At 47.4% G+C, this 22,122-nt stretch overlaps 1 protein-coding gene across 1 annotated transcript in view; it reads right to left on the reverse strand.

Moving 5' to 3' along the window:
* Nucleotides 1–5,466: 5,466 nt before the first annotated feature.
* The window catches only part of Ack (activated Cdc42 kinase), a 69,186-nt gene continuing 52,530 nt past the window's right edge, over nt 5,467–22,122 (reverse strand). The window contains exons 4-7 of the mRNA XM_068363073.1: nt 8,290–8,379; nt 6,896–7,005; nt 6,466–6,575; nt 5,467–5,492 (exon numbers count right to left, since the gene is read on the reverse strand). Of these exons, the coding sequence (XP_068219174.1) occupies nt 5,467–5,492; nt 6,466–6,575; nt 6,896–7,005; nt 8,290–8,379 (336 nt within the window). The remainder of the gene's footprint in view (nt 5,493–6,465; nt 6,576–6,895; nt 7,006–8,289; nt 8,380–22,122) is intronic.

A 22,122-nucleotide genomic window follows, 5' to 3' on the forward strand; every position in this document is an offset into this window, starting at 1 on the left:
AGAGAGAGAGAGAGAGAGAGAGAGAGAGAGAGAGAGAGAGAGAGAGAGAGAGAGAGAGAGAGAGAGAGAGAGAGAGAGTGTGTTAGTGAGCGAAAGTAGTTAGTGTATCGGTCGTTTGTGGTGAGAAAGACTGTTGGTACAAAGATTGTTTGTTTACGTTTTAGTTAGGTTACGACAGTGGTGAATGTCTTGGGAGAATGCTTATTTTGATTTCGACTGCAGCTAGAGGCTGTTGTGAATGCTGGATTATTATTTTTTTTTGACCAGCGTGGAAGTGATTTTTATATTCTGAGTAAGTACAGTTTTGTTTATCTTTGCTTGTCGTGATTGTGAATGATAGGAACAATTTATTATTTATCTTTGATTATAGTGCGATAGTTCAGTTAGCTAGAAGTGTTCGTAAGTGATTCCTCCTTTGGAGAGACCCAAGTTTTTTGAAAGTGGATGTATTGTTGATGACCTGGCCTGTATTAGATTGTATTAAGACTGCTCTTGGATTACGCAACCGTTGATGACCTGGACTACGATTAGGAATATGATTTGATTGCACTGAACGATTTTCTTGATTTTGATGCCCTAATGACCCAGCCCGTTTGAAGGATTTTCCGTTTGGATCACTGATAATATGGATTGTGATGATGATGATGATGATGATTAATGCAATTATGGAATAACATTTGTCAGTGTTACGGTAGCTAGAGAGCTGTGGTTGGGCTATAAAAGTACTGTTAGCCCTTGTGTGGACAAAGACGTCCACACAAACAAATATTGGTTTTGGTGTATGGGATAATTTTAAGTCTGTTAGGGTTTTTGCGGGTTATATGAATGGTGCTTTTGGTTATTATATATTATGTTATTTTGTGTTAAGTTTTTGATTAGTTTCAAGTGTTGATAATTTGAATGGGGATGGTTATTGATTTAGTTTTAAGTTTTGAGAAATATAGTTTTAAGGTCATGTTTTGTTTTTGTTGCCCTTCAGTCTAAGAGTCCAGTTTATGATAACGTCAGGGGAAAGTTTGTGTTGCGGAGACAATTGTCAGAAGTAAGATTCAAGGGTGTGGGGGTTGTTTTGCAACATCCCGCCACAATACCTACTGCAAGATGCGAAAGTATGAAAATGTACCTCCCTGCTAGTTGGAATACGCCAGTACCATGGAGTTGTCGCACACAGAGAGACTCGGTAGGATCTGTAGGATCTGTAGAAGGGCCAGACTACGGCCTCTAAGCCTACCTGAATGATATGGAGGTACCTTTCAGGTCCTGGCCATAGACCTGATCCAGAACATTCCCCCCCCCCCACCTTTTATTTGACGAGTCCGAGAACAGCATCAAATGCGGGGAAAGGACGAGAAGATCCACTCTCAAGCAAGAGGTTTCCATAGGTCAACCACCATTGCAGGTCTAATCATTCCGCTGGTCCCATAGGGGCCAGGAAGTCCGGTTAATCGTTGCTTTGATTCCACAGGAACTTGGGCCGCCTAACAGGGAACTTATCCTGAGGCGACCGTTCGGGACTTAGACGGGTCAATGAGGAAAGGAGACCCAGGAAACGTCCCAGGATAGGGCTGAAAGCTCTCCTTGACTGAGAAAAGGTTCTGCGACTCTCCTCAGCCTTGCCACAGTCAACTGAAGGGAAAGGCTCGGAGAAGGAGTCAATATCATGGCTAGATATTCCAGATGTTGAGGTAGAAGTAGAGAAGGCTCCTTGCTAATTACCATGATCCCTCGATCTTGGTAAAGTCGCGGAAGCTTGTCTCGGTGTCGAAGAAGGTCGAACCCGAGACTACCGGAGTTGGCCAGACCTCCAAAAAGCGAAGGAGGCGGAAGCCTGCTCCTGAGTGGCCATGAGGAAAGCAGGGAGAGTTCTCTGGTGAAAACCTGCGATGCTGCGGCGGGATCGCCACACAGAATCATAAACAGGTACATTTGTAGTCTAGGCTGAATTCCAAGTGCCTCCTGGAAGATGGATGGAATGGGACCTGGAAGTACCCGTCCTTCCGATCCAGGGCATAAGGAGTCTTGTGGTCTCGCTACCAGTCTGATCGACTCTGCTGTTTCACGCTGGACGAAGTTTGTTCGACAAACTCGATCAGAGCTGAGAGGTCGATGACGGAACTCCCGTCTCAGATGCTTTCCTACAAGAAAGGATCGACTGAAGAGGCCGGGGAAGAAGCCATCGACGACCCTATGGAGGACACTCTCCTAAAGCATGACTCCTTCTGCCCAACGGGCAAACCTCTTGCCGACCCCAAGGCATAGAGGCTCAGCGACACTGGATTCACTGTCAGTGGAGGAGAGATGTTAAGAGCGAGGCGCAATATCCTTGGCTGATCACGGAGATCGTGCAGGAATCCTAGAGTTTGTGAACTCGGCCGCTCCCTCTAGGATTATGCCTCCCCAGGAGAACTTCCCGTCCTACCTGTCCTTGACAGGAGGGGACTGTTATTGTACACCTTGTCTTAGCTGCCGTAGCCGGTTCCGATAACCTAGGCTGACGAGGCTGTATGAAGAGGCGTCGGAGGCTTGCAGGGTCTGGAAGTAAGCGCCTTGGAGGAGTGAACACGGGATTCGACTTCCTCCGCACAACAGCTGTCCATTTCTCTGTCCTTGGGCTCAAACAAGCTCTTCCCAAAGATGGAAGTGTGTCTGAGCTTATCGACATCCACGGATGGGACACCCGAGAGGAAGCCCTAGGTCACTGCGTCAAGATGCTCCAACATCGAGTTTGCCCGCAAGTTCGAAACTTGGCAATGGAACGCAAAGGTGCTTGAGCCCGAGAGAAGGAAAGTACCCATGATCTTCCTGGAGCTTCCTTGTACAAATCCTCGGGTCACAATCGGAGAGGGAAAGGCCTGGTAAGTCCCTTCCCCGAAATGGTGAAGGAAGGGATAACCCAGTCACCCCCTGCCCGGCGGAGAAATCTCGAAAGAAAAACTCCCTGGCAAGTCCCTTCCAGGGAATGGTGGGGAGGAAGGGCTAAACCAGGTTCTGGAAAGAAGAATGTTGTTCAGACCACCCTGAAGAATCTTTCCGCTCTTGCACGAGCCATGCTCTGCGTTACGGGGTGAAGACCGTGTTCTGGAAGTACGCACTCCAGAAGACTCGCCAGGTTGCCCGTGATGCGAAACCCCGACGGGAATCGCGGTCGCAATCGCCCTGGTGCTCGCGCGATGGTAAATCGATGGTTCGCGCGTGGGCGAACGTGGATGTGCCCGTGTGCGGGCACGCAGGTGCGTGGGCGCGAGAGCGCGCAGACGAAAGTGCGCGAGGGAGCGCAGACGAAAGTGCGCGAGGGAGCGCAGACGAAATTGCGCGAGGGAGCGCAAAAGGGGGGCGAGCGTGGTTGGAAGGGCGAGCGCTGGCGGTCGGCATCCGAAAGTGCGCAGGCGAACGATGTCGCGTAGGCAAGCGATGGCTCACTGGCGGGAATCGCGCTGGCACTCGCGCGATGGAAAACCATTGGTTCGCGCGCAGGCGAACATGGGTGCGCATGTGGGCGAGCGCAGGTGTCTGGGAGACCGATGGCGCATAGGCGGGCGATGGCGCGTCTTGGCGAGCGATGGTCCGTAGGCGAGTGAAGGCGCATTGGCAAGCGATGGCGCGTAGGCAAGCGATGGCGCGTAGGCAAGCGACGGCGCGTAGGCAAGCGACGGCGCGTTGGCGAGCGGTGGTGCGTTAAAAAGGCTAGCGCGCAGGCAAAGAATCGCGCGGGCGCGTAGGAGATCGCTGACACGTAAGAGACTAGAGAAGGTTGTCGGCGAGAAGGAAAACTTCTTGCCTGCGCCCAGATCTGATAGATCATGGGCGAGAGGGCGAACGTTAGCGCGCATCGCGCTAATCAGAGGGCGCGCAGGTGCATCAGGAAGGGCAGTGCTGATGCGTGCTGGCAAGCAGGCGATCGTGGGCGTTCAGGAAACCGTTGGCGCCCATGGCGCGTAGCAGGAAAGGGCGCGCAGATGTGCGCTGGGGAACTGAAGAGAGCTGGCGCACAGAAGGACAGAAGAACAGGTGAGCGCTGGCGAGCAGGAAGAAGATCTACAGTGAGACTCAACTACTGGAGATTGTGGTCCACAGCAGGCGAGCGCTAGAGCGCTACTGCGCGCAGGATATCGTGGGCGCGCAGGAAAAAACCTGGCACTTAAGGGACTTACCCACACTGTGGAATAAGCCCCTTAGACCCAAAGGTACCGGTGCCCGTTGTAAACGGGGTGTGTTGGCGCCCACTGCGCATCTGCGTCCAGGAACGGAGGTGAAGACTAGAAGGTCTGGCAGGAGTAGCAGCTGCAACGGTCGATATTCGTCGAGGAGGGTCCTCTGCGGAGAACGTCGAACAAAGATGAAGACGACCTCGGACAGGTGCAACACCCTCCGACCTCCGAAGAAGAGTCTCTGAACGTGACCTCCCCCGAGGGGAAGAGTCACTGGCAGGAGAGACCGTAGGCATCAGCTGTCCCCAAAGGGAAACTGAGCCCTCAGCAACAACAGCAACAACAGCAGGAGGAGTCCTCCAAAGAGGAGTCTCTGTGGTGAACTCCCCCCCAGGGGAGAAGCACTCGCAGGAGAGACCGTAGGCTCAACTGCCCCCCGATGGGGACAGAGGCTTCAGCAACAACAGCAGGAGGACGCCTCCGAAGAGGAGTCTCTGTGGTGCACTCCCCCTCGGGAGAGAAGCACTCGCGGGAGAGACCGTAGGGCTCAGCTGCCCCCCGAAGGGGTTTGAGCCTTCAGCAACAACAGCAGACGGAGTCCTCCGAAGAGGAGTCTCTGTGGTGAACTTCCCCCCCGGGGGAGAAGCACTTGCAGGAGAGACCGTAGGGCTCGTAAGCCCCCCGAAGGGGACTGAGCCTTCAGCAACATCAGCAACAACAGCAGATGGAGTCCTCCGAAGAGGTGTCTCTGTGGTGAACTCCCCCCCGGGGGAGAAGCACTCGCAGGAGAGACCGTAGGGCTCGGAAGCCCCCCGAAGGGGACTGAGCCTTCAGCAACATCAGCAGAAGAGACGGGTCAGCCAGTGACCTAAAAAGAGCAATCCTCCGAAGAGGGGCTCCTGCAGTTGCCCAGCCCCTTGAGCGTAACTGCAGGTGCGACCGCTCAGCACCAAGAGCATAGTCGCACGAAATCCATAGTCCAAGCTTGACACCGCTCAGCCCCTTGAGCAAGGTTACAAAAGCGGTCGCTCAGCACCAAGAGCACAACCGCTGGAGGACCAGGCACAAAATAAAGGCAAGAGGAGTTCCCCCCCAGAAGGGAAAAAACTCAAGCCTGGACGGGAAAACTTCCCTCGGAAGGGAAGTTACCCACCCAAGGAGGCGAGCCTCCTGAGTGTTCTAAAATGAACTGGAGAGCTGTCAGTCGTCACGGGAGCACTTCCAGGAGAAGGAGACACGCCCCTGACGAAGATCTATAGGGGAGGCAGCAACAGCAGACTCCCCAGGCCCCAACAAGACAGCTCGCTTCGTTGTCACATTACACAAACAAAACTAGATCGTTAACTGTGAAAATAAAAAAACAAAAGTCATTAGTAAACATTCGTTCCCCTGGGAAGACTCCGAAGAGGAATCCCGAGGGAAAAGAACACAAGAATAACACAACAGGCACGTGCCCTCAAAACCACTTACACTCACGGAAGGAGAGCTGTAACAAACACAGAATTATAACAATTATAATTATGTAATTCAAATATGAATGTTCACTAAATAAAGAACGAAAACCCCGAAAGGAATCGTTCTACAAAAAGCTGAAAAGTCAACAAATACAATTAGATTCATAAACTAATTGAGACAAAATGTACGGCGTAGCAACCCCACCCACAGGGGAAGGAAGCTACCCAGACGTAGTAAAGGTAAAACGTAGTAAAGGGTGAACGACCTCGAGAGAGAGAGAGAGAGAGAGAGAGAGAGAGAGAGAGAGAGAGAGAGAGAGAGAGAGAGAGAGAGAGACCGTAGTCAAACTCGTCGCGACCCATGAAATTACACCGTGGTGGCCTAACTGCCGAGGGCTCCACGGAGATATCGTACACTACACACACAAGCACGAACTCTGAAAAGGAAACTTACTGATTTCTATACTCAAATATATACATAAACACGAAAATATGTTTACATATATATTGAGTACCTGTATAAGAAAAGTAAGTGATTAAGTAAAGACAAAACATATAATGGCTGCCAAGCGAGGACGAAGACAGGCATGACTGTACATCGTCCGAGCCAAAACTGAAGGGAGACATTTCACCGGTGTGTGAGGGGGGGAGGGGTAGCAAGCTACCCCTCCCCTACCCCTGCTAACTAGCGCGGGGGTAGTAAACCCTCGTTAAAATCTAATGACTCGTCAATTTCAGCTACGCCGAAAGTAAACCCCCCTATGTAAATAGCGTGGTTTGTATTTCGGTTACGAAACAATTAATAGAATAGTAGCACATACACAAATCTTGCTGATGATCAATCATGCTTAAACTGAACTTACATGTGATGGGAACTTGACTATTTTGTTTTCTCAAATAATCCAAGAGAGAACCAAGTGGAGCTAACTCTGTAACCATCATCAGAGGGTTGCAGAGAACAATACCAAATAACCTGCAAAGAAAAGAAGAATGTGCCCAACTACAGAGTGCTTGCTAATTTATAATTCTCATTTATGAGGTACAGTACTGTATACAGTAGTTCTTGAGTCCTGTTAATTCGTGCAAAACATTCTTAACAGATAATAAAATGAGAACAAAGCTCTGCACTGTTTATCATAATTTAAAAAACAAAACTATTTTCAAATTAGAAAAAGGAAACATACCAATGCTACAAAGGTGAAGAAAACTTGAATAATGTATCTTTGTGATTTCAATAAAGACAAGATCAAATGGAGTGAATGCATTAATGATGCAAATATAGTCCTAACTTACTGTATAAGGTTTGGGTGGGATAGCTGATGCATTGCCTGGACTTCCCGGATGAAATCATCAAGCGCACCAGGCACATGAATCACATCTTGTTTTAGTATCTTAACTGCGACCTGTAAAAAAATAGATGAACACACATGTACTACATAACTTACACAAAAATTGCATAAGAATAAGACCCCTTCAGTAACCTTAAATCAGGCAAAATCCCCTAATGATTGGCTTTCAGAGAATCTATGGCTGTTTAGTTCATGAAAACCTAACCTTTAAACTAAAATTAACTCCAATATTTTAATTAAACTTCTTAGCATTCAGGTGCCATTAATTCTTCAGCTACAAAAAGTGAAAAAAAAAAAAATTTGCTATGACACAAGCAAAGCACCGGTATGACCGGAAAGATGAGCCGGTAGACTAAGAGGTTAAACAACATCCCCTTCCAACTTCCGCCCTTTAGATATCTCATTCCTTTAGTTGTAGCATAGGCAGGCTGCATTTATTCTGTAGTGAAATTTTAGTTTCATACTTTTGCATTAACAATTTTGTATAATGCATTCCCTTTTATTGCCTGAACATGAGGTTTTGAAGCTCTAAATAATTTGCATAAACAGTACTCAATCTTCCTTGGCTACGCAAGTCCCTTATGTAGTGCATGCGCCTATTTCTACTAATATTCTTTCTTTGGGGATAAGTCTTTGGGTAAGTTATTCAAAACGTTTACCTATTTCTAAGCCAGATGTTAACCTATTTAAAAGAAAGGAAGTTTCCCGCTCCCTTTAAGGGAGGAATTTGGAACTTGTAGTTGGAAAGGAATTGGTTGGTGTATATATAACTGAGGATTCTTATATAAGACATGATAAAATACCATGTTAACAAGTATTTTACTGTAATGATATGGATAATTTCATCTGTTGCTAGTAAAGTAATAGTAAAATATCACACCAAACAAATAAATTATATGCTTTACATGGCCAATTGTAATTAGGCGTACCAATGTTGATTTTTGTAAAATATATTAGATTTATACATATAATGCTCTATTTCAAAAGCAAGAATATTAATAAAAATATAATAAAAATATACACCTACAATGGAGTAAGTTGAGAACTGTAAATACTGCAGATATGCAAGCTGAAAAAATTTTCACACTGAAATTTAATACTGTATGTGCAATTATTCTTTTAATAACAGCCATTAAAAATCACAATACCAAAAATTGCTTCTACACAAACAATAAGGTAATTACCTCAAACAATAGAAAACCTTCAACTCATAAGACAGTTTTATGACCACCATGAAGCCAATCTAAACACAATATACAACTATCTCTCAACTCGGGGTCTGCTTTAACAAATTTTAAGCTGAAGGTTAAAATAATAACAATGTTACATAGGATTCACCTCTTTAACTTTACCACTTGACGTCACCCACTCTCCGCTACGCACCACCCCAAAGCTGCCGTCGCCAAGCTTTCGCCCCTGAGTAAGGTCCTATAAAAAACATTTTCATTTTACAACTGTTCATAATACATCAAAATAAACAAAATGCAAATTCATTTACATGTACTCTCATAGTAGTATGTATTGCACATGCACATTTAAAAATGCTTGAAAACTTTTCTATTTCAAAGAAATACTGTATTCACAAAAAAAATAACAATGCCTCTACTTACGACAAGAATGAGTTATAACACTTTCATTATCTAAATTTTCCTTTGGAAACAAGAGGTACCTTCAAACTTAGGATGTTTTGTGCATTACGGCAAATTTAATTGAAAACCAATTATAGGAAGTAGGTTGGCCAGGCCACCAGCCACCAGTTGAGATACTACTGCCAGAGAGTTATTGAGTCCTTTGACTGGCCAGACAGTACTACATTGGATCCCTCTCTCTGGTTACGGTTCATTTTGTTGTTCCCTACACATACACCAAATAGTCTGGCCTATCCTTTCCACAGTATTGGATTAGAGTTCTCTTGCTTGAGGGCACACTTGGGCACATTGTTCTATCTTATCTCTCTTCCTCTTGTTTTATCTAAGTTTTTATAATTTACATAAGAAATATCTAATTTAATGTTATTACTGATTTCAAAATATTTTATTTTGATTGTTTATTATTTACATAAGAAATATCTAATTTAATGTTATTACTGTTTTCAAAATATTTTATTTTGATTGTTTATTACTTCTCTTGTAGTTGACTTATTTCTTGTTTCTTTTATTCACTGGGTTATTTTTTCCTGTTGAAGCCCTTGGGCTTGCAACATCTTGCTTTTCCAACTAAGCTTATAGCTTAGCTTATAGTAATAATATCATCTCTATCTACCAAGGTACTTCACCCGATTTTGGGAGGCAGCCGACATAAAGAAAAAAAAACAACAAAAGGGGAACTTTAGTTCTCTTAGCTTCTCCCAGCCTGACGAGGGATTCAGCCGAGTTTGGTTGATACTGTACTGCTAGGGTGCCACAGCCAACCCTTCCCTATTATCCACCTCAAATGTAGCTTCATATGCTGAATCCCCTACTGCTGCTACTTCAGTGGTCACCAAGGCAACCAGAGGAAGCAACAGGGCCTATTGGAATTGCGTCACAATTGCCCGCCATTCTTTCCTATTTCTAGCATGCCCTTTTTGCCTCTCTCATATCTATCCTCCTATCATCTAGATCTTTCTTCACTTCATCCATCCACCCAAACCTTGGCCTTCCTCTTGTACTTCTCCCATCAACTCATGCATTCATCACCTACTTCAGCAGAAGGCCATTTTCCTTTCTCTCTGCATGACCAAACCACTTAAACACATTCATATGTATCTAGCTGCTAACCCTATCTAATCAAGATCCACCAACCATACTCCTCAGACACGTCGTCATTAACACATTCAATTTGTCTCTCCGTTACTTTCATTCCCCACAACTCCAGTCCATACATCAGAGTTGGTAAAATCACTTTCTCATACAGAACTCTCTTTATATTCATTTCTAACACTCTATTCTTCACCACTCCCTTCACTACCCCTAACAATTTACATCCTTCTTACATTCTCTGGCGTACATTTGCTTCCACTCCACCATTTGCAGCAATGACAGACCCCAAGTACTTAAACTGATCTACTTACTTAATTAACACTTCATTCACAACATGAAATTTCACCTAGTACCATCCTCCCTTTTTGTCCATTTCATTACCTTACTCTTACCTACATTAACTCTCAACTTCCTTCTCTCACACACTCCCGAACTCTGTCACTAATTGAGCAACCATGGTAACATCATACATCCCTGTCTCAGTCCCTCTCTCACTAAAAACTACTCACTCACTCCACTTCCTATCCTAAAACATGTTGTACTGCTTATGTATAAACGCTTTGCTGCTTGCAACAACCTGCCACAAATTCCATTCCACCTCATCACAATCAACATTGCTTCCCTATCATGTCTATCATAAGAGTTTTCCATATCCATAAATGCAGTGTACATCTCCTTACCTTTTGCTAAATATTCCTTGCATATCTGCCTAACTGTAAAAATCTGATCCATACATACCACACCTCTTCTAAAACCACCCTATACTTCTAAGGTTGCATCCTCGATTTCATCCTTGATCCTATCAATTAGCACTCGACCATACACTTTTCCAACCACACTTAATATAATAACAATAATAATAATAATAATAATAATAATAATAAAAGCTAGGTCAGCTAAGAAAAAATAAATTATAAAATACTAATCCCAAAAGATATAGAACAAAACTTTAAAACAATTTCTTATTTCTATACTCACCTTACATTACCTAAGTTTGTATCCCAAAAAAAAAATCACCTTTTTAGAATTTCAGTTTCTTAATAATTTTAATTTTTTCTATAATTCTGTATCTCACCAGCCATCTTATTGTCTCATGATGGTTTGAGGAGGTATTCGCTGACATGGAGGTGAATAAGGATGTGCTGATCTAAAAGAACAGCAGGTTCTCCCTCGTGAGAGGTCGAAACCACAAGGCACTGGGCCTGAAGGGCCTGGCCTCAATGAACTCTATGAGCTTTGTTGTACCCAACAGGTACGATGTAAGCAATATCCTTGAAGTGTTATAGCCTTCGAGACTCGTAGATGGGAAAGGGGGCGACCGCAAGCGGCTAGCAGGCATCACCGTCTACGGTAATATGACCCCAAAGGAAAATTGCTCACAAAACTCACTAGGCATCAACCATCTTGTACCCTGAGAGTACAACAGCGAGATGCAGGATCTGCGAGCAGCCACCTAACTCCATTGTCGTCTACCTCCAAGAAGCAATAGTCTGAAGTGCATGAGCGAGGCATTAATGAATCGAGCAAATGCTTGCGTAAGCCCCCAGGGGGGGCAACCACTCAGGGGAAGGGGACCTTTCTCGAGAACAAGATAGTCGCCCGACACCAGCAGCTGGCGAAGGGCGTTTTACCTGCAAACGGGAAGGACGCCTGACACCTGGCAACACACCTCCGAGCAGTGTGCTCTGCTTCTAGTAAACGAGCTTAAGCTCAAGTTGAAGGTCAACATAGAACTCAACCTGTGAAACGAAAACAAAGTAGGTTTTTGGGTTCACACCAAAGGGGTCCCCCGACTGGTATCCCCGAGGGGAATCTGTCTGCAAATGCTCTCATTCCAATTCTAGAGCTGCAGGAATGAAGGCGAGCAGAAGCAGAGAGAGCTCCAGCTAAGGGCAAAAGAAGTCTATCAGAGGGCCGTGCACTCTTGTTGTGCCTCTAACAGCAGCACTCTTGCAAGTCATTCCTTAAACAGGGAGACCCAAACACCCCAAAGAAGGTATGAGTTGTCGCAGGCAGCAATGAGACACACTCCCTTGGTGAAGGGTGCCGCTGCTTCTCTAGAAGTGACAGTGTTCGCATCTAAGGGAAGTTCGGGGTCAACAGGCCAAACGAGCAGAAATGACTTCAAGTCAAAGGTCAGTTTATTCAGCAGGATGGCCGGTGAGCCAATATGCTGTACAAAAGTAAAGGGAGAAAAACTCAAAAATCATGAAAAAATTTAAGGAGTTCTGTATGGCAATGGAAAATGCATATACAAAATATTTTGTCCAAATTCCTTACTTTCGTAGTTACAGGGTAATTAGTAAAAGTAACTCAATAAGCCAAAGAAGTTGATCCGTACAAGAAAATGCAGCATTTCAGTAGTTATCGTAAATGTTTGTAATCATTATATACTAATATTAAATAAACTATGAACAATGGCACCTCTTAGCATTCCTTGCGCCACAACTCATTACACAACATGGCCTTAAAGCCTTTAGTGCTAGCAGAAACCTCAGAGAGAATAGATGTTTGGATTTACCTTTGACATTCCCTTGCTTTAACGTCTTTTTTTTTCTTTGTTTTAACAAGAATTTCATCATGCCAAAGTGGATAAGACAATCAAAATATCTCGCTAATATGCAGAAGAGAATTTGCTCTAATATTTGCAAAATATCGGCGATATTAGCGGAGTTAGAGCAGAGAGAAACTATCAAGGAGGACCTTCGATCAAAGGGATTAACCGGTGATGAAGTGTGGAACAGAGGTATATGGAGAAAGCTGGTCAGAAACATCGACCCCACATAGAAGTGGGAGGAGATGCAGACAAAGATAAAGAAGAAGTAGAAGAAGAGCAGAGAGAAACTAGGAAAAGGTAGGAGGGGACCTCGAACCTAAAGAAGCAAGATATTGGGTATACGGATCTTCATTTATGATTGAATTATAATAAACATAATAGTTTTTGTTTATCAATACTCAAAATGGAATATAAAATTCATAATAAATCAAAAATTTTTAAGTAATTTGTATTTTTCCTAACATACTTACCTAGAACTACTTTCTTAGGAGTTACTGGTAACTCTTTCCCAACCGACCAGAATTTTGTGTAGTTTACCCTTTTCCCATTTTCTATGGGTGACCTCAGGCAGAGTGATACGCGCCCTGAGGCGACCCGGGGTCGGAGAGCGTGCTAGTTCAGGTCGTGCTCCTCAGTAAGTTTCGTAGCAAAAAAGGTTCTCCTCAACCCTGCAGGACCCTCGGGGAAGGATGGGCGGGCCATAACCCGAAAGTAGTTCTAGGTAAGTATGTTAGGAAAAATACAAATTACTTAAAAATTTGTGATTTGTTCCAACACAGAGTACTTACCTAGAACTACTTTCTTAGGAGACTTAAACTTTAGGAGGAGGGAGTGTCCTGCAGGGTCTAGGGTCTGAAGGTTAGGAGCACGAGCAGGCGAAAAAGGGAACCTCGAAGGGGAACTAGGTTCCGATAACCCCTACTAGAAAACAATGAAAAATAGGGGAAACTACCCAAAAAACTAACTTAGTGTGTGTCTAAGTGGCTTACCTCTGTACCATTACTTCTGAGACGTATTTCTTGCTGAAGACGTATATCCTGGCCGCCAGGGCCTCTTGAGTCACGCCCACGCCGGGGATTAAGGGTAAGGGGAAGGATGATAAGGGGGAAAGGTAAGGGATGAACGTGTCTCTCATGGCTTACCACCCCCGGTTTCCCTGGGGCCATGACCTTCAAATCTTTTGCAGGGCCGATATGACTGGGCCAAGGTTGAACCAGTCCCAGGATTTCCTAGAGCAGTCCTTCAGGTAATGTTCCGTGAAAGTGGACTGTCTGGACCAGGTACCCGCTTTCAGAATTTGGCCCACGGCCATGTTCTTCTCAAACGCTAGGGAGGTGCCAAGACCCCTAATATCATGAGGCCTTGGCCTGCCTGGGAGAGGGGTTCCCGAAGCATCGTAAGCTCTCTTGCTCACCTATCGCAACCAAAAGAAGATTGAGTTCTTGGAGACTGGTTTCTTCACCTGACCGGTCGAGACGAATAAACTCTTGATTTCAGGTCGGAGTCTGGAAGTCCTTTCAAGGTATTTTCTTACTGCTCTGACCGGGCATAAGAGTAAGTCTTTAGGGTTGTCCGACCGAGGGATCGCTGGGACCGAAAAGCCCTCGAACCGAGGGTCCCAACAGGCTGGGTTCTGCGTTTTGGCCACAAAGTTAGGGACGAACCTAAACGAGGCCTCCCGCCATCCGCCATCCTTTTGAGTGTGAAACCTCGTACGATAATCCATGCAACTCACTAAACCTCTTCGCCGAAGCCAGGGCTAAGAGGAAGACCGTTTTGAGGGTGAGCTCCTTATCCAGGATGTCCTTGAAGGGCTCAAAGGGAGGTTCTGACAGGGCTTTGAGTACTATGGCTAGGTCCCACTGCGGTACCCTCACCTCCTGTGGGGGGCAAGACTGCTCAAAGCTCCTGATGAGCATCGAGATGTGCCGGGAGGTTCCCAGGTCAATGCCCTTCAGGAGGAAGACTCGACCTAACGCTGCCCTCACTCCTTTTATTGCTGGAATGCTGGAATGGAAGAGCCCAAATCGTCCCTGAGAAACACTAGGAAGTCCGCCACGTCGTGGATCGAGGCCCCCAAGGGTTTGATATTCCGGGAAGCGCACCATTTCGAGAAGACTGCCCATTTCGCTTGGTAGACAGCGATAGAGGAACGCCTTAAGTAACCCGAAATCCTCGTCGCGGTCCTCGATGAGAATCCATCTTTCTTTAGAAGCCGCTTGATAACCTCCACGCGTGAAGGCGGAGGGACCGAGGGTTTTCATGAAACCTTTGGAAGTGGGGTTGACGAAGAAGGTCTGGCCTGTCCGGGAGCGGCCAAGGAGGAAGAAGGGCCAGTTCTTTTAGGTCTGCGAACCACTCCCTCTCTGGCCACCAAGGCGCGACCAAAGTCATCTAAAGGTTGGCTGTTGTCCTTACTCTGTTGAGTACTTGTCATATCATTCCGGAGGGGGGGAAGGCGTACACATCGAGGCCGTCCCAAGGGTGTTGGAAGGCGTCCTCGAACGACGCTGACGGATCTGGGACTGGATAACAGAACACGGGGAATTGGGCGTTCAGACTTGTGGCGAAAAGGTCTACTACTGGGGAACCCCATTTCAGTATGACTGACTGAGCTATCCTTGGGTGTAGAGTCCACTCTGACCCTATTACCTGGCCTACTCTGCTGAGGCCGTCTGCCAGGACGTTCCTCTTTCCCGGGATGAACCTTGCTGTGAACTCGATCCCTTCTTCTGCCGTCCATTCTAGAAGTTACTGTCGATAACGAGCATAGTTCTTTCGACTTTAGACCCCCTTTCTTCTTTACGTAGGCTACTACTGTGGCGTTGTCGCACATCAACGCCACTGTGTTCCCCCGGAGGAGATGAACAAATTCTTGACTCGCCCTCAGCACAGCCATCATCTCTAGCACGTTTATGTGGTGCCTTGCTTCCTCGCTCGACCATTTTCCCTTTGTCGATTGGTTGAGTAGGTGAGCGCCCCAACCTTCCTTCGACGCATCCGTAAACAATAAGACTTCCGGAGGGTCGGGTGCGAAGGGCATCCCCAACTCGGTGTTCCTCCTGTCGTGCCACCACTGCAAGACTACCTTCGTTTCTGGGGAGACCGGAACCAGTTTGTGGGGATTTCTCCCCTGGGTCCAGTGTTCCTTCAGGTTCCACTGCACCGCTCGAAGTTTGAGTCTCCCTTGTGGCACTAACTTTTCCAAGGACACTAGGTGGCCCAGCAACCTCTGCCAATCCTTGGCCCTCCTGGGTTGGTCCAACAGATAGGGTTGCAGAACTCACTCTAGGTTCTCCAATCTCTCCAACGAGGGGAAGGCTCTCACTAGTCGGGTGTCCAGGACCATCCCCAAGTAGGTCATCCTGGTGGAGGGGATCAGTTGGGACTTCTCTACGTTGACCGTGATGCCCAACTCCTCGCAGAGACGAAGTAACTTCGCGCCATGTTCCTTCAATTCTTCCTTTGAGGCTGAAAGAAGCAACCAATCGTCCAGGTACCGGATCAGACGGATGCCCTGCTCGTGTGCCCATACGGAGACCGTCGTGAAGACTCTTGTAAACACTTGAGGAGCCGTCGACAGTCCAAAGCAAAGGGTCTTGAATTGTAGCACTCGGGAATCCCACTTTATCCTGAGAAACTTCCTGCAGGAGGGATGGACGGGGATTTGGAAGTAGGCGTCCTTGAGGTCCAGGGATATCATGAAGTCCCCTTCCCTCAAGGCAGCCAACACTGTCTTGGCAGTGTCCATCTTGAACTCGGTTTTCGCCACAAACTTATTGAGGGCCGACAGGTCTATTACCGGCCTCCATCCCCCTGTCGCCTTCTCCGCCTTCTCCACCAGGAAGAGCCTGCTGTAGAACCCCGGGCCGGGCTCTTCGACTAGTTCCAACGCTCCCTTGGAGATCATGGACGACACTTGTTCCTGCAAAGCTGCCCGTTTCAAGGGGTCCTTGGGTATCAACCACTCCGCCTGACAGGCTGGAATAAGCGGGGGAGGTTCTGCTAAGAAGGGTAGTCTGTAACCTTCCCTCAGGATTGTCACCGTCCAGGGATCTGCACCGTAATCACGCCATGCTTGCCAAGTGTGTCTGAGGAATCCCCCTACTTGAGGCTCGTGTAGGAGTAGGGGGCCTCGCCTCCTATCTCCTTCTGGAGGGGCGTCCGGACCGACCTCTTCTTGAGTTCCCGAAGGACGGTCTAAAGTTAGACTGGGGTGCTGTGGTACCTCTACGGGGGGGCTGAGTTGTTTGCAGCCAGGGAGCCGAAGGGGGCTCTCCTCTAGGTTGGGCCGGGGATGAACGGGAAGGGTGAGGGGCGTCCACGGAGGGTCTCCTGTGAGGTGGGCGCCTTATTGGGGGAGGTCTATGGTCTCCCACGTCCTTCATCTTCCTCACCCGTTCCATCGTCTCGTCCACTAACTTAAGGGGAAAGATTGCCTCGTCCCAGATCGAGGAATTTCTCAATCTTCTTGCTTCCCGGTCAGGGAGTTTCCTCACTAATTTGCTGAGAATAGTGTCTCTCTTCCTCAGGACCTAATTGGTAGCCTGGGAGAGGGATTGATAGGATAAGAATTTTAGGGCTTTGCCCCCTGAGCTAATCAGCTCTCTCAATAAGGTTTGGTTTTCTGGTAGGGACAAATCATGAGAGGACTGAAAGCCAACCAACGTGCAGGCCCACCAGTCCAACCAGGAGGACACGTAAACTAAGTCCTGGGCCATGTCCTCCATCATGGAGGTCTCCGAAGGGGAAAAACACACAGGGGCCGTGGATGTTCTGTCTTCAGCGGCACCCTGGTTCATTGAGGTAATGGCTGTCTCCGTTGCGCGGGGTCCTCCCTGACGACCTTCCGGCATGTAAAACCTCTTCTGTGCCCTCAGTCCTGGAAGCAGCTTCGAGGCACTTTGACTCCTAGGGGTGTCCGCCAGGCCGTCCAAGAATTTGTCAATATGCTCCATACCCAGCTTTACGTCAGGAGCTAAGGGTAGAGCTAAGGAGGGCTTTTGCTGTATAGGGTTCTCCACCAGCCTGCTAAGTCCGGAGAGCCAGGCCTGTTCAGTGGTGGGCATGGGTTCATCCAGCCGATGGTGCCGCCTTATGAGGGCCAACACCTTGCGGTAGGAGATGTCATCGGACGAGCACTCTCCTCCCTCAACCAGGGCCTCTGTCACCAGTCCCTCAGCACGAGTATCATCGGTGACGGTTGGGGGGGCTAACGTTGGATGGGCCTGCCCGTGTCACGGGCGGACTCGCAGAGGCGAAGGTATCAGTCATGGGATTACCTTGCCCTGCGGGCGTCCTCGCATCTGTGGGAATATCCCTGGCCGTAGGGCGCCCTTGGGGCTTAATGAAGTCAGCCAAGGAGCCCATGGCTGGCGTTCCGCCTTCCACATGATGGAGCCGCAGAGTAGGGGCAGCGGAGGCCTTCGTCAACTTAGGCGCATCACGGGGAGCTTGGAAAGGCCTCCCTCGGTCAGGTTCTTGTCCGTAGGAGGAGAAGGAGGGGAGAGACGGTGAGGACGAGGCTCTAGGGAGCCACCCGGAAGCGGCCGCGGCTGTGGTGACCTTAAACAGCTCGCTCCGGGGCACCGTGATACTCACCCAATCCTTCGACTTACTCCTCTTCGCCTTCTTCTTAGATGGCCTGGACTCCTTCTTCTTCTGTCTTGAACGGGAGCGGGACTACTTCTTTTTCCTGGACCTCTCGCGTTTCCTCCTCGCGGACCTGGTATCGTCCTCTGATGACGATGAATCTGCGGACGAGGAAGACGAGGAGGAGGAGAGGGAATCAGCCGAACCACCTGAGACGTCCAATTCCGCGGGGGGGACTCCATGACGAATCTCTGGTTCCGCAGGCTGCAGGAAGACGGGCGGAAGCATCGCCAAGGGCGCTGGGGGGGACCGAGGAATGTTCTTCCGGGCGATCCAAAGGTCAAACTCCTCTTCGAGCCTGAAGGGTGACCTGCAGGGTGTTCTAGGGAGATCCCAAACGGCGGGGTCCGAATTCGACGAATGGCCTTTCTCGGCATCCCCCCCCCCCCCCCCCGCCGGGCGAAGTACCTGAAACACATGCCCAAGATAGGGGAGAAGAGGTAGTACCTGACTTTCCCCACATAGGGTCTTCGGTAGAGACGGGCCCTGCGGGCACCAGGACCTTGTCTCCCACACACACTCCCGCACTTCCCTCAGGTCCCACACATGCCTGTATCACATAAGTAGCTTCCCCCACAGGTAATTCAGACTCCTGGGGAGGGACAATGGGTCGCTTCCCCGCAACGGACTTACCTCGTCCCCTACTCTGGGTAGGGGAAGATGAAAGGGAGCCACGTTCCGACGAGGCATCTGGAGACACCAAAGCAGAGGACGCAGTAGCTTTCTTGGGCGATTTCTTGGCCGACTTCTTCTTCTTAGTCCCATAAAGAACCCACTGGATTTCGCCCCAAGACTCGCACTCCGAGCACGTGGCGGTAGGGGTGCATACCTTGCCCCTACATAATGAACAACGCGAGTGTGGGTCAACCTCGGGCTTCGAAAGGAAAGCCCCACAAGACTCACCGGCCACAGGGCCAGGGCAACGGCGGGGATGCTCCATAATGAAAACACTAACACACCAAGAGACACAGGGACACAAGGGAAAGGGGTAAGGATACGGGCACAGGAACCACATGGTGAACACAAAGGGTCGCACTGGGTAAGAGAGAGCGCGGCGAGATGTGAATCACGTCGCGACCAGAAACTTACTGAGGAGCACGACCTGAACTAGCACACTCTCCGACCACGGGTCACCTCAGGGCGAGTATCACTCTGCCTGAGGTCACCCATAGAAAATGGGAATAGGGTAAACTACACAAAATTCTGGTCGGTTGGGAAAGTTACCAGTAACTCCTAAGAAAGTAGTTCTAGGTAAGTACTCTGTGTTGGAACAATCATGATTTAATAATAATCTTCATAAAATTACAAAACATTTGAGTTTGACCTTTGACTTTTAATTACTTTAACATCTCTTTTTCTGTGTTGGCATGAATTTCATCCAGCAAAAGAGGAAAAGACAATCAAAACATCTCGCTAACATACAGAAGAAGAAAATTTGCTCTAATATTTACATATCATCGATATTAGTGGGGTTAGTAAGGGAGAGAGAGGTTAGGAAAAGTCAGAGGGGTCCTGAAACCTCAAGAAGCACTACATTGGCCAAAGCGACCTTAATTTATCATTATATTATGTCAAACAACAGTTTTGGTTTATTAACATCCAAAAAGGAATATAAAATTCATAATAATCATAATTTATAAATATTGTCTTTGTAAAAACACAAAGAAAAACTCTGAACGGCCATATTTCAAAACTATACTTATTGACCTTCCAATTTTATCGTCTTTCGTTTGAAAGATGTTATTTTCATTAGTAAAATAAATTTTTGAATATACTTACCCGATAATCATGTAGCTGTTAACTCCGTTGCCCGACAGAATTCTACGGGAGGGATACGCCAGCTATCACTATACTAGAAGGGGGTGTACTCACAAGCGCCACCTGTGGCCAGGTACTACAGTACTTGTTGTTGACGCCACCTCACTTTTTCCTCGGTCCACTGGTTCTCTATGAGGAGGAAGGGTGGGTCAATTAAATCATGATTATCGGGTAAGTATATTCAAAAATTTATTTTACTAATGAAAATAACATTTTTCAATATTAAACTTACCCGATAATCATGTAGCTGATTCACACCCAGGGGGGTGGGTGAAAAACCAGTGTACAAGACTAAAGGATAGCTAAGTATCCCGTATTTCATATAATCAGTTATCCACAATAACAATGAAATAATAAGTACCTGGTAAGGAAGTCGACTTGAACCGTTACTCTGCCTTTAATAAGATCGTCTTCCTTACTGAGCGCAGCGTTCCTCTTGGAAGGCTGAATCAACTCAAAGGTGCTAAAGTATACAGGGCTGCAACCCATACTAAAGGACCTCATCACAACCTTTAACCTCGGCGCTTCTCAAGAAAGAATTGACCACCCGCCAAATCAACAAGGATGTGGAAGGCTTCTTAGCCGACCGTACAACCCATAAAAAGTATTCAAGAGAAAGGTTAAAAGGTTATGGGATTATGGGAATGTAGTGGCTGAGCCCTCGCCTACTACTGCATTCGTTGCTACGAATGGTCCCAGGGTGTAGCAGTACTCGTAAAGAGACTGGACATCTTTGAGATAGAATGATGCGAACACTGACTTGCTTCTCCAATAGGTTGCATCCATAACACTCTGCAGAGAATGGCTCTGTTTGAAGGCCACTGAAGTAGCCACAGCTCCCACTTCATGTGTCCTTACCTTCAGCAAAGCAAGGTCTTCTTCCTTCAGATGAGAATGTGTTTCTCTAATCAGAAGCCTGAATAGTAAGAAACTGAGTTCTTAGAACTTGGAAAAGAAGGTTTCTTGATAGCACACTATAAGGCTTCTGATTGTCCTTGTAAAGGTTAAGACCTTTTTAGATAGTACCTAAGAGCTCTAACTGGGCAAAGTACTCTCTCCAGTTCATTCCCCACCAAGTTGGACAGGCTTGGGATCTCGAACGACTTAGGCCAAGGACGTGAAGGAAGCTCGTTTAGCAAAAACCGAGCTGCAAGGAACATGTAGCCGTTTCAGATGTGAAAACAATGATCCTGCTGAAGGCGTGGATCTCACTTACTCTTTTAGCTGTTGTCAAGCACACGAGGAAAAGAATTTTTAATGTGAGGTCCTAAAAAGAGGCTGATTGGAGAGGTTCAAATCTTGATGACATAAGGAACCTTAGGACCACGTCTAGATTCCAGCCTGGAGTGGACAACCGACGTTCCTTTGAGGTCTCAAAAGACCTAGGGAGGTCCTGTAGATCTTTGTTGGTGGAAAGATCCAAGCCTCTGTGGCGGAAAACCGCTGCCAACATACTTCTGTAACCCTTGATCGTAGGAGCTGAAAGGGATCTTACTTTCCTTAGATATAACAGGAAGTCAGCAATCTGGGTTACAGTGGTACTGGTTGAGGAAACTGCATTGGTCTTGTACCAGCTACGGAAGACTTCCCCTAGAGACTGATAGATTCTGAGAGTGGATGTTCTCCTTGCTTTGGCAATCGCTCTGGCTGCCTCCTTCGAAAAGCCCCTAGCTCTTGAGAGTCTTTCGAAAGTCTGAAGGCAGTCAGACGAAGAGCGTGGAGGTTCGGGTGTACCTTCTTTACGTGAGGTAGACGTAGAAGGTTCACTCCTAGAGGAAGAGTCCTGGGAATGTCGACCAGCCATTGCAGTACCTCTAAGAACCATTCTCTCGCGGGCCAGAGCGGAGCCAACCAACGTCAGCCGTGTCCCTTTGCGAGAGGAGAACTTCTGAAGTACCCTGTTGACAATCTTGAACGGCGGGAATGCATACAGGTCGAGATGGAACCAATCCAGCAGAAAAGCATCCACGTGAACTGCTGCTGGGTCTGGAATCGGAGAACAATACAATAGGAGTCTCTAGGTTATCGAGGTAGCGAACAGATCTATGGTTGGCTGACCCCACAGGGCCCAAAGTCTGCTGCAAACATTCTTGTGAAGGGTCCACTCTGTGGGGATGACCTGACCCTTCCGGCTGAGGTGATCTGCCATGACATTCATACCGCCCTGAATGAACCTCGTTACCAGCGTGAGCTTTCGATCTTTAGACCAGATGAGGAGGTCCCTTGCGATCTAGAACAACTTCACGAAAGAGTCCCTCCCTGCTTGAAGGTGTAAGCCAGGGCTGTGGTGTTGTCAGAGTCCACCTCCACCACTTTGTTAAGCTGGAGGGACTTGAAGTTTATCAAGGCCAGAAGAACCGCCAACAACTCCTGCAATTGATGTGAAGTGTCCTTTGCTCCTGA

Source organism: Palaemon carinicauda, chromosome 39, assembly GCF_036898095.1.
Source record: "Palaemon carinicauda isolate YSFRI2023 chromosome 39, ASM3689809v2, whole genome shotgun sequence".
Taxonomy (NCBI): Eukaryota; Metazoa; Arthropoda; class Malacostraca; order Decapoda; family Palaemonidae; genus Palaemon; species Palaemon carinicauda.